The sequence below is a fragment of the Phyllostomus hastatus genome, unplaced genomic scaffold, assembly GCF_019186645.2.
Source record: "Phyllostomus hastatus isolate PE091 unplaced genomic scaffold, TTU_PhHast_1.1 phas_contig_17, whole genome shotgun sequence".
NCBI lineage: Eukaryota > Metazoa > Chordata > Mammalia > Chiroptera > Phyllostomidae > Phyllostomus > Phyllostomus hastatus.
In genome coordinates this window covers 387,404-399,859 of record NW_025333664.1, presented here as the reverse complement: position 1 = coordinate 399,859, position 12,456 = coordinate 387,404, and the positions used below count along the sequence as shown (strand labels likewise).

General features: G+C 67.3%; 1 protein-coding gene across 1 annotated transcript; it reads right to left on the bottom strand.

Annotated features, from left to right (window-relative positions):
* Positions 1-1,733: 1,733 nt before the first annotated feature.
* Positions 1,734-9,979, bottom strand: STMN3 (stathmin 3). The gene is made up of 5 exons (XM_045832956.1): positions 9,829-9,979; positions 3,986-4,081; positions 3,629-3,804; positions 2,239-2,430; positions 1,734-1,869 (listed from the first exon to the last, which is right to left on the bottom strand). The coding sequence occupies exons 1-5, from the start codon at positions 9,845-9,847 to the stop codon at positions 1,810-1,812; spliced, it is 543 nt and encodes a 180-aa protein (XP_045688912.1). The 5' UTR covers positions 9,848-9,979; the 3' UTR covers positions 1,734-1,809.
* Between the last annotated feature and the right edge of the window lie 2,477 nt (positions 9,980-12,456).

The following is a 12,456-nucleotide window of genomic DNA, read 5'->3' as shown; positions in this document are numbered from 1 at the left end:
GGCTCCCGCCAGCCCTGCCCCACTCCCCCACGTAGGGGCGGTGGCCCCGAAGCCCACCCCCCACCCAGCTGACGCAGGACACACACCAGGACAGTGCAACTGTTTCTTAGCCACACAGGTTTTTCCTTTAATGGTTCGTTTGACTTCGTTGTGAGTTCACTGTCACTACGGGATGGGACGGGTGCATTTACACTAGGCTTCCGCGCTGAGAGCTGCCGCGGCCGAGAGAACCCAGCCCTCGGGTCCCTTCCGCGTCCCACTGCAGCTGCAGGCGCGCCACCGGGCTCCACTCCCGGCTCCTCACCCCTCCCGGAGGCTGTCTTGGCGGGGGCAGGGAGGGGCCTGGGCCTCCACTCCCCCCTAAGCCCATGCAGGGGACCGGCACCCACCTGCTCCCTGGCTGGGCCCCCACTGGCTTCCTCAGGGTGGAGGCCGGGGCACTGGGGGCTGCAACCACCTGGGTTCAGAGGCGCCGGCTCTGCGTCCTGCAGGGACTCTAGTCTGTCCCTTCATGCTTTCTACCAAGAGGACAGTCCCGCTGCAGGGACCCTGCAGCAAGAAGCCCACTGCGGGTGGGGCTGCGGGTCAAAGACCAGACCACCCTCACGTCCAGACAGGCAGCCGCCCTTGAAGGCGCCGGGAGGGAAGCAGTCCAGTCTGGCAAGGTCTTGGCGGGAGAGGCCTAGAGCCAGGCGTGGGACCTGCAGGCTGGCCGGAGGGGCCCACCAGCCAGCCAGGAGTGCCAAGGACGGACTCAGTGGAGAGGTGGCTTGGGAACCCTGGCCCCCGCCTCCTGCTGTCTGCTAAGGGCCCCCCAAGGGACACCTGTGGCTGCCACTCACACCCGGCCACACCCGGTCGGAGTGGAGCTGGAAAGCCCCGACCCTGCGGCCAGGAGCACCGCAGGTGGGCACGGGAAGGGCAAAACTCCAAAGGGCTCTAAGGGCAGGCTCAAAAAGCTCGGGGGGGACAGGGGGGACGGCAGCCGCTGGGCCTTCCCACAGGTGTGCAGCCGGAGGCTCTCGGAAGGAGAGCACGTCCGGGAGGAGGGGTCAGCAGGGGGTGTCATGGTACCCACTGCCCTTGGGTCCTTGGCAGAGAATGGCGGGGAACGCCCACTCCCCCGAAGACTCAGGCCAGGGCACATCCCATGCGGTCCCCACTCCGGCCACAGGCAGTGACCGCAGGCTCACAGGCCAGCCCAGGGTATCCGTCCATCACAGGCCCAGCGGTCTCAGAAAGACCCCTGTGTGACCACACTAAAGGGTGCTGCAGGCTCCACCCACCGTCTCCACGAGCACCGGTAACACACCCTCCCAAGGCCGGCCCCAAGACAGGCAGACCCGGCCCGGCACTGCTCGGAAGTCCGCCTAGGTCTGACTCCCCCTCCCCCTCCCGTGCTGGTCTGGTGTCTGCGCTTGGGTGCGCTCTAAGTGACAAGGTGCTCACAGGACAGCCCAGCACACGGACCTGCGCGTTCCTCCGCTACCTCTGGGTTTACTGAGGTCACCACCACACCCACCAAGAGGGCTGCCAAGAGGGGACCCAGCCACCGCCCGGCCTGGTGCCTGGACTGAGGGACCCTGTGCCACGCCCTGCGGCCCCTCCGGGGAGAGCCTGGGGTCAGCGGCTGCCGGGACTGGGCAGCTCGCAGTGCGGAAAGAGAAGCATGAAGCTGGGGGAGCGGGGCGGGGGCGGGGGCGGGGGGAACAAAAGTGGCATCTAGACAGAGCTGAACAAAACAAAACCAAAACCCGAACGTGTTCTTGTGTCGGCTCAGGATCCAGGCGCCGCGGTGTCCGAAGCCCCCTAGCCGGACATCTCCTCTCTCTGCTCCTTGTTCCTGCGCACCTCGGCCGCGTGCAGCTCCTGCGGGGACAGGCGGCGTGGGCGGGGGCCTGCGCTGCCCCCCACCCCCAGCCCGCAGCGGCAGGGACCCGCCTCACCCTGGCCCGGCCCCAAGCAGGGAGCGGGCGGCGGGGGCGCTGGTGGTGCCGCGGGAAGGGACCCACTAGAGGAAGGGGCTCCTGGGGGACTGCCCCGGCCCCCGGCCCAAAGCGGCTCCCTGCTCCTAGCGCACACCGGACGCCCTCCTCCTGTCGGAGCACGTCAAAGTGACGGGTGTCCGTGTGTCACTGCGTTAGCGGCTGCGTCCCAGCGCCCTCCGCTCGCACGCTGCTGAGGGCGCCCACTAAATGCCGGGGGCGCTCCTCCCGCTACCCCCGCCCCGCCCCGCACCTTCTCGCGCAGCCGCTCGCGCAGCGCCGCCAGGTGCGCCTCGCGGATCTCCTTGCTGAGCTCCATCTTGTAGTTGAGCTTCTCCTCCGCCAGGCGGCTGAAGTTGTTGTTCTCCTCCAGGGCCTTGTGCAGCACCTCGCGCTCGTGCTCGCGCCGCTCCGCCAGCTGCTTCAGCACCTGCGCCTCCTGCGTCTGCGCCGCCGCGGGGGGCGAGCGCGTGAGCGGCGCCCGGGCCCCGCCCGCAGCACCGACGTCCCCGCGCCCCAGCCCGGACCCCCCGCCCGTGCCCCGAGTCCTGATCCCTGCTCCCCTAGCCCGGGCCCCCTCATCCTGGCCTACCGCCCAGTGCCCATCACCCTGCCCCACTGCCCTCTGGACAAGTGTCCTCGCGGAGCTCGGGTCTACACTCTCCTGCGTGGGCGAGGGTGACCTCGCCCGCTTGGCCTGACGTCCCGTGCGTGAGCAGGGAGACGCCTCGGCCCCTCACCCTGTCCGTCTGTCCCGCCGCAGAGCTGCCCCCTCCCTGCTAGGCTGAGGGCAGCCTCTGTCCCTCCCTGTGCTGGTCACGTCCCTCAGGCCCTGGGGGCCTAAACGTGGGGGCTGTCACTGAGCCTTCTCGTCTCTCCTTCAAACCTCTGCCTGCAGGGCCCTAAGCAGCTGGTCCCTGCGCGCCAGGCACTGAGCTCCCTGAGGTGCTGGGGGTGGTGCTCCAGCTCCCCAAAGGTGCCGGCCGGAAATCAAGTTGCAGCCAGGAGCCTGGGGCTGCTGCAGGAGGGGGCACCTGGTGCCCCCCCCATCAGGACAGCCTGAGGCCCCCAGGGGTCATTACCACCCTCTGCTTCCTTCAGGATGCCCCTCACCACTGGTCGGCCCTGGGAAGCCAGGGTCCCCAGGTCTCACTGGGGCCTGCTGACCGGGAGCTGGAGCCACCGCCCCGCCCCGCGGGCTTGTGCGCCAGGACCCGGTCCTGAGAACGCCTCCTCTTGGGTGAGCTTGTCTCCCAGGGGCTGGTATGGGGGGGCGGGGGCCCTCTGAGCTCCCGGCAGGTCTGGGTGTGCAGTGCCCGCCCCCCCCCGGAAGGCCTTTCCTCCTCCTCGCGCCCAGGAGAAGGAGGTCAGTCCAGCCTCAGGTCCCACAGCCACCACCTGACCCCTCCCGGTCAAGGCCAACCCCCCCGCCCCCCGCCGGCCAGCAGTGTCTGGTTCCTGTCTCCCTGCGGCTGGCTGCCATTGGGGACCCTCCCTCCACGCTGTCCCACTCTCATCTCCCAGGAGGAGGCCCCGAAAACCGCGACACTCTCCACCCCAGGCTCCTGCGCCTGGGGGACCATGCCCACAGCTGGCAAGATGTCCTGGCGGGACACCTTCACCAGGGCGGACGGGGCCCTCACCTTCCTTCGCTCCTCAGCCGCCTCCAGCCGCTTCTGCAGCTCTTCCAGGGAGGCGTCCTTCCTCTTGGGGGGAGAGGACAGCACAGGGCTCTCCGGGGACAGATCGGAAGGCGACTTGAGGATGACCTCGAAGCTCTGGCCGGAGGCCCTCTTGTCCAGCTGCTTGACCTCCATGTCTGCAGGGCAAGGCCGGACGGGGCCTCAGGAGGGCCGGCCGAGGAGGAGCTGGCACCCGAGGGGGCGGGATCCCAGCACACAGCTGGAACCCAGGCCTGAGCCCCCATGCTGGCCCCTCCCCCCGAGCCAGACGAACCAGGGGGGTCAAAAGGCCACGGGAGGGGGCGAGGGCACACTCACCCCCATACTGGTAGATGGTGTTGGGGTGTGGCTGTGAGTAGAAGCAGGAGCAGATGAGCGACAGCACGGACAGCTCCTTCATCTTCTCCTTGTAGGCTGCGGGGCGGTGGGGGCGGGGGCCACGGGGGGCCGGTGTGAGCGGCCTCCCCCGCCCTGTCTGTCTTTCCCTCCCCAGGGCCCCTCGCTCCCGGGAACCCCGCCCCACAGCACGGTACCCCGCTGCTCTGGGTGCCTCCTCCGCTCCCCCACTCCTGACCGTGGGTCCGCCCGCCCCTGGGCACGCCGCCCTGCGGGTCACCCTGCTCCCCTCTCCCCTCCGGTCCGTCTCACTCCGGCATCGCCGTCTCGCTCTCATCCTTGCTGTGGGCCCCTCCCTCCCTCTGTCTCTGCCCGTCCCTCTGTCTGTCTGTCACTGTCTCCCTCCACGTCTGTCTGTCTCTGCATTGTCTCGTCTTCCCAACGTTCACTCCCCCTGTGTGGTGGGGTCCCCCACCACATAGCCCTACCCTGGAGTAGACAACTCTCAGGACGGGGCAGCACTGCCTTGGTCTGTACACTTGGGCGAACCCCTCGGAGTCCCTCCTCCCCCTCCGTTTACCCTGACAGGAGGGAGGTCCCTCCCTCAAACCCAGCCTTCCTTCCGCTCGTGCCCTCAGGGCCTGTCCGTGGCCAGCGGGAAGGGAGCTGTCCCTTCAGCACCGCTGCCCGCCACCACCCTGCCCTCGGAGCCAGAGCCGCAGCTGGCATCTTCTGGCCGGGACACAAAAGGGCGGGGGGCCTGGCTGCGGGGCCCTGCGCCCTGCTGGGGAAGGGGACACGCCCAGTCTCAGGGTGGAAATAACTGAGCTCCTCGTGGAGTGTCCACAGAAAGCCCCGGAACAGACACGCTGGTCCCGCGTCCCAGCAGGGCCCCGGGACCCTGCAAGCCCAATACGGCCACCCCCACTCAACTAAGATGATGCCAGGCCTGCCCAGGATTCGGGGTGACTCGCCCAAAGCTCCTCGAGCTCAGTCCCAGGTGCTCCATATTCTTTCCACCACGCCAGGGGGTCCCCAAGTCTAGGGGGCCCAGGGACCCACGTGCCACCAGAGACACGGTACACCAAGGAAAGGCAAGAGAAGTCGCCTACAGCACTCCTCCAAGGGCCGCAGGAGCCCATGGACGGGTGTCGAGACGGGCGAGAGACTCCCCGGCCGACGCTCACACCGGGCGCCTTGAGGCTGAGTTGGCACGGAGCCGGGACGCGCACAGGACAGAAGTGCACGGGCCTGGTCCGAGGGGGCCGCTCCTGGGAGCAGGGGGCTCCCTCGGCCAACACTGAGCCTGGGGCCGACTGATGGCCTGACTCTTCTGGAGAGGCCGAGAGGGAACCCAGTGGACCCCTGGACAGGCAGCAGGGAGAGCCTCGGGGGTGGGTGGCGGGGCGTGGGGCAAAAACACGTCTAACTCATTGGCCCCAGGAGGCTGGAAGGGAGGCAGAGGGCGGGGCTCAAAGAGGATTTCGGTCTGACTTGTCGATCTTATTTCTTTACAAGCAGAGTTGATTCCTGTATTACAGGTGCTGTTAAAAGTTAGTCTCATCCCTGGCTGGTGGGGCTCAGTGGATTGAGAGCCGACCTGCGAACCAAAGGGTCACGGGTTCAATTCCCAGTCGGGGCACATGCCTGGGTTGTGGGCCAGGTCCCCACTAGGGGGCGAGTGAGAGGCAACCACACACTGATGTTCCCCTCTCCTTCTCTCTCCATTCCCCTCTGTCCAGAAAAATAAATAAAATCTTTTTAAAAAATTGTAAAAATATATCTTTAGAAAAGTTAGTTTCAAAGAGGAGGCAGGGGTGTCCAGCACAGTGTGGTGCTGGGGGGGCCAGAGGGGATGAGACCGGGCAGAGCCAGCTCCCGGGACGGGCAGCCAACCCTGCGTTCAGAAGGGGAAGCGGGGGGCGGGGGGGGCTGGGCCAGTGGGCACCCTGGGCGCTGGAGGGGCCAGGAAGGAGGGGCCTCTGTCTAACCTGCCAGCACCGGCCCCCTGGGCAGCAGCTCAGCCGCACACCCTGGCCTTCCAGAAACTCCGACCGGGGCGAGCTCACAGGCCTGGAGCCCGGGCCACACGGCTGCTCTGGCCCCTCTCTGCCTCGAGCCGGGATTCTCCCAGGAAAAGGAGCTGCAGGTTCGTTACAGAGGACCCAGCTCATGGACAGGTGCCAGGGGCTTCCTTGTCCCCTCAGCGCGGGGGGCAGGAGGCCGGCGGTGACTCAGGGAGCCTGTGCGGGCATCAGCTCTGCGTGGTCAGGAGAGGGGGGCGGAGCCAGGGGCTGGGACTGAGGCCAGGGCTCTCAGAGGCCTCAGCTCTGTGCCCAGGGGACACGTGTCCACCCAGGAAGTGAGGGTCTGTGTCCCCTGGCTGCGGGCGGGGACACAGCTCAGTGTCGGAGGCCCCGGAGATTCCGCAGGTCGGTTTCTCCTGGTTCTTTCCAGAAGACCAGGCCCCAGCAAGCCAGGCGGGAGGGGCTGCAGAGTGAGGCCCCCTGCGGTCCGGCTGCACGCCCGAGGGCACTGGCCGGCGGCTGGGGGGTTGAGACAGGAGGCTGTGTTTTCAGAACTGGCGGGGCTGAAGGGTCATGTCTCATTGCAGAGGGAAGAGGTGGGGACCCAGGGCCACCCTGGCCCTCTCTCCCCAGACCCAGCGCAAGCCAGCAAGCCCCTCCCTCCAGGCCTGGGGGCGCACCCAGCCTTTCCTCCCCTTCACCCGCAGCCTCCGCTTCCTCCCCCCCCGGCTTCGGAAGTCGTCACAAACAAATCTCCACCACGACGTGAACTGATGTCCTCTCCTCTTCCTCTTCGCGTGAAACGTGAAATAGGCAGAAATGCACCTTGGGTTTGGGTGATTCGGTGCTAGGTGAGCACGAGTGAGAAGAAGGCACCAGACCAGCCCGCAGCCGCACGGTGACAATGAGACCAGCGTCCGTCCATGCTGGGGGGGGGGGTGCACCACACCCATCCTTCCAGCGCACCCCCCAGACCAGCCAGCCCAGGCAGACGCCCTAGTTGGCCTCACTTGTCCAGAGAGGGCAAGTGGTGCACCCAAAGTCACACAGCTTGCCAGGCTGGGAGCCTGGGCACAAGCCCAGGCCTCTGCTGGCACTTTCCCGCTGGGAACCTCAGGGGGACAGGGCTCCGTCCAGACCCGGGAGGGCAGGGGGGCCGCAGAGGGGCCCTGGGGGCTGCCGCTGACTGCTCCCCAGCAGGTGGGGCTGCTCACCACCCAGGCCGCCCCTGTGTCTCGGGTCAGAGTCCCCTCGAACGGTGCTGGGAGCCCAGCCGGGGGAGCTGTTGCACAAGCCCCCTTTCTCAGGGCAGGAAATGGCTGCCCGGCCTGGACCGGGCCACCATCTCTGGCTGGGTATCGGGCTGGGTGTCTGTCCTGAAATGCCTCGTTCAACCCCAGCACAAGCCTCGGGGGGCACCGTCACTGTCACCCCATCCAGACGGGGAAGCTCCAGCCCCGAAGGTTGAGCGCTCGGTGGCAGGGGCGAGGCCTTGGGGCCCACGGGCCTGCGTGAGGCTCCGGATGAACAGGAGCCTCTGTGAGTGCGTGAGAGCCGCCAGCCTGGGAAGGACCCTGGGGTGGCCGGGGGGCACGCGGGAGCTCAGCCCCGCAGAACCCTTGGGAGAGGGCGGCCGGAGCTCTTCCTGCCCAGGAACAGGAAGCTGCGGCCGACCTCTCGCGACCCCGAGCCACAGTGGCTGACGCTTCCCCCGGTCACCAAGTCCCAGTGCAGCCCCCAGGGGGCGTGAGCCCACGGGCGGCTGAGGCCCAGGAGGCCGGCCGCTGCTCCCGTCGGGGATGGCTGCGGCAGAGACGCCCGGCTGCAGGTCACGGAACCCAACTGTGGCCACCTTTACCGGCACCCGCCCGCAGCCAGAGCCCAGTGCCGGGCCGGGCCGCCGCCACGCTGTCCAGCGCTGCCGGTACAGAAGCTGGCGGGCCACACGGGCCCGTGCACCTGGGGCAGCTCTCTGTGGAGGGCGGCGCCGGTGGCAGAGCACAGGGGCCTGGCCCTGGTGACACTGACCGGGGGCTGTTCCCCTCGGGCACGGCAGCTGGCCTCTGGGGCGGAGGCTGCACTTTGCACACCAGCAGCAACTCCGGCAGCCCGGGAAAACCGTGGGCGGAGCGAGGGCCAGGAGCGGCCCCTCAAAGAGACGGCTGGGCTCAGGGGTGTCTGCGCCTGGCTCTGATGGCCATCGAAGGTGAGGGTTCCGCCGCATCCTTCCCTAACGCCAGGTGGAGGGCGGGGCCAGCCCTGTAAAAGGCCGAGAAGTGCTCCCTGCCAGGGGCTGCCCATTGTCTCCCCGCCCCCCCCCCCACTCGGGCCCAGCTGGTGTGACAAGGACCCGCAGCCCCTCCTCAGGGTGGGACGGGGCAGCTCTCTGGCCACACAAAAAACGGAGAGGTCCTCTGTCGATGGGGGAGGCTCTCTTTCTGCCCAAGGCCGATCCCAGTGTCTCCGTGAAAGAGCAGAGTGAGAGGTCGGGGCGCCAGATCCCCAGAAGATGTGGGCGGACACGGTCCCCCAGACAGGTGCAGGCGTCAGCTGGGACCCCCAGACGGGTGCAGGCATCAGCTGGGTCCCCCAGACGGGTGCAGGCGTCAGCTGGGACCCCCAGACGGGTGCAGGCGTCAGCTGGGACCCCCAGACGGGTGCAGGCGTCAGCTGGGACCGGGAACCCCCAGGGCCTGAGGGGAGGGGTCCAGGAGGGGCACACGAGGCGGGCGGGGCCGTGGAGAGGTTCAGGTTGGCTAAAGGGAAGGGACCAGGCCACCTGCCCCCAGGGCAGGGCAGAGGGAGGGTGGGCAGGGGCGCGGTTCCCAGTCAGAGGGGTCCCGGGGCAGATGGGGGGTCCGAGTGCAAAGACGAAGCTGGTCGTGGGGCGGCTGGACGGAGCAGATTGTCCCTGGGGACCACGAGCCCAGCTTCCTCACTCCCCTGGTCGCCTGGCCGCTCCCCACCGAGTCCGAAATGTGCCCAACGACCACTGGAGCCCCGCCAGGAAGGTGGGGGGTCCTCAGCTCGGGAGGCAGGGTGGAGGAGGGAGGTGCAGATCCCCCCACCCTGGAAAGTCTGGGAAATGGCAGCGGCCCCTCCCCCATCTCAGCCCCGCTGCGCAAAGGGTGGTGGCTTTTCCGACCAGAGCGGCGGCACGGTGTCGCAGAGGGTGGTCCCCGAGCCTGCTGCGGTGAGGCGCGGGCGCAGAGACCCGAGGGGCTGCTCCCCGGGGTCCCAGCTCCGGTGCCCTCCCCGCACTCGCCAGCACCAGAGGCAGCCTTCCCGGGCGCTCTTCCCTCGGTGCGGTGAGGGCGCAGCTGCCCCGGCCCTGGGCTCAGGCTCCCACAAAGGGTCCCACCCGCTTCCCTCTCCTTCTGCGAGGGCGAGGTCAGACCAGCATCTGCCGGCGCCCCAGGGGGCCCCGTGCGCACCAGCAAGCATGGACACCGGGAGCACGGCCCGTGCCCGCACCTGGGGAGCCACCCTGCCGCAGTACAGTCAGGCCTGGCACCGCGGCACCCGAGGGGCAATGCGCCCCAGCGCCTGAGACCCCACCCACGGCGCTGCCCCGGCGCCCCCTGCCAGGCTAACGCCTTCCGGGTCTGCGCTGCAGTCCCAAAGGGGCACCGAGTCGCGCCTGCCGGTTCGGCCGGGCCGCGCCCTGTGTCCTTGTGGCGCGCGGGTCCGAGATGGGAAAACAGAGTTCGCCACCGGTCCCAGCAGGAGGTGAGGCTGGACAATGGCCCTGGCTGGGACCTGCCACGGTTTGCAGAAGCCCGCGGGTAGGGCGCCTACCGGACACGGTGCTGGCCATGGTGCTGGCTGCGGCGGGGGCTGCGGAGGAGGCCGGAGAGGCGCGGGCGGCGGCTGGAGCTGCAGTCGGCGAATGCTGCAGTGCCGGGGAGGGGAGGGAGCGAGCGGGGGAGGGGGAGAGAGAGAGAGACAGCGCGAGAGCGAGCGAGCCTGGGGTGGCCGGGGCTGCGGGCGTCAGAGGGAGGAGGGAGCGCGGGGACCAGCGCGGACGCAGGGCGGAGCGCGGCAGCCAGGCGCCCATCCTCCCACTAGGAGGACCCCCCGCGCCTCCCACCTGGCTTTGTGCGGACTCGGCTGGGGGATGGAGACGCCCGTTCTCGGGGTGGGCACAGCAGGAGGGTGGGGCGGAGCGGTCTTCCCTGAGGCCCCTGCAGGCCGCAGGCCCCCTCTGTGCGCCTAGTTCTGTGCTGAAGGGAAAGCGTGTCTGGCTGTGGGTGGGGGCTGGCGTGGAGCACGGTGGAGAGGCATCCCCGAGGGGGAGCAGATTCTCAGGCAGAGAAGAGGGAGTGGTGACCACAGGCTGGGACAAGGGCTCCCAAGCAAGACAGAGGTGGGTCTGAGCACAGCTCTGAAGGCCCCTCGCCACGCGACCGAGGGTGAGTTTCCGAACCCTCCGGGACTCCACAGCCCAGGTGGTCGAGGACAGATGTGCACGCCCGGTGAGTGGGAGGGAGGCGGGGTATTCTGCCTCCCCTCCTCCGGGCTCCCCCTGGTCTGTTCTCACAAAGGGCGATGCTGGCAGAGGTGATGGGCCCTTTCCTGCAGGGGGCGCCTCTCCTCCCTTTGGGAATAGAGAGTCAGACGGGCGAGCTGTCCTTCCCGCTTGAGGACGGAGCCCCTGGGGCTGAGAGTGGCGCTCACTCCTGGAGCGGTTGAGTCCTGGGGGCCAGGAGCCGGGCTGTGGGGAACCTCAGGGGCCTGCAGGGGGCAGAGGCAGGCTCAGAGCAGCGACAGGCAAGGACAGGCCTGAGGATCAGAGCCGGGCAGGAGGAGGCCCAGCAGGTGTGCACATAAGCACGCCTCAGTGTGCACGCCCAGCAGGCGTGTGCCTGGTTCACACCTGTCCCGTGGGCCACATGGCATCCTGCCCACCATGGGCACCCCCTGGAGTCGCTGTGCCACTGGGCAGGGCTTGCTCTGGCCAGCGCCGGGCTCCCTTTCCGCTCACGGTCAGGGTCAGGTGCGGCACAACGGCATCTCCCTGATTTGGTTTACGGGAGGCTGGGGAGTTCCCGGGCATGATGTGCGACCAGGCAGCTCAGGCGTCAGCTCAGGGGCGTGGGGTCCTCATCCCCGGGCTCTGGGTCCTGGCAGTCCCTTCCGTGGGCTTCCGGGGGGGATGAACGCCGCTGCTCTGAGAGGAGGGAGGGCGTGGAGGGGAGCAGGCGACTCCTGGCTCTGAGACTTGCTGGCTGCTGGCTCGGGGCAACCTACCAACCACCTGTGCTTTCCCTCCTCACCTGTAAAGTGTGGAATATGAAAGAAAGAACTTATCTCAGCCCTGGCTGGTGTGGCTCAGGGGTCTGCGTGCTGGCCTGCAACCGAGACGGTGCCGGTTTGATTCCTGGTCAGGTCACCTGCCTGCGTTGTGGGCCAGGTCCGCAGATAGAGTGTATATGAGAGGCAACTGATAGATATTTCTCTTCCTCTCTACTCCTCTCTCTAAAAAAAATAAGTAAATAAAATCTTTAAAAAATCTAACTTATCTCAGAGGTCGTCAGGACAAACCCACCAGAGCCTGCATGGATGGTGGCGAAGCCTGTGGTTGGTGGGCCTTCAGCAAGCGTGTGGCCAGGTGTCCCCATCTTCTCCGAGCTCCTCACTCAGAGGCCAAGATGGACACTCTCCAGTCCCCTCACGGGAACAGGCAGGTGGGGTGGGAGCCAGCTTGTGTCCTGGGCTCCCCCAAGCAAGCTCTCAAGCAGCAGCGCGGACGCCTGCCTGCCCGCGGGGAGACAGGGGGATGGGAAATGAGCCCACCAGCAGCTCTGGCACCAGCACACCAGCTGCCCGAGGACCATCACTGCGACGCCGACTCCTTCCTGGTGTCTCTGGACTGTGCTGGGGGCCCTAGACAAGGACCTCTGACCCTGCAGAGCCGTACAGACCTCCAGGACCCCTGTTGACTGCCAGCCGGTGTGAGGCGCTGGGGGTTCAGAGCGGCCCCGCCCTGATGGGTGGGGGACATGGACCTGAAAAGTGGCTGAGGGGCTGGTGAGGCCCCCAGTGGCTGGGTCATGGCAAGGGGCGCCATTTGCAGATTTTAAGGGCAGTGATTGGCTTAGACTCGAGTCTTAAAAAGACCACTGGGCCCTGGCCACGTGGCTCAGATGCTTGGAGGGTTGTCTGGTGCAGCAACAGGTTGTGGGTTCGATTCCTGGTCTAATCCTTGGTCTGAGAGGCAACTGATGCTTCTCTCTCTCTTCCCCTTCCTCTCTCTCTAAGATAATTTTTAAAAGGTCCTCAGGTGAGGCTTGAATACGTAAATAAATACATAAACACATAAACACATAAACACATAAATACATAAATACATAAATAAAGCAAGCAAGCTCTGGTGCAGGCAACCAAGGTGTCTGGCCCTGGAGGGGTAGTGGAATGGAGACCCTG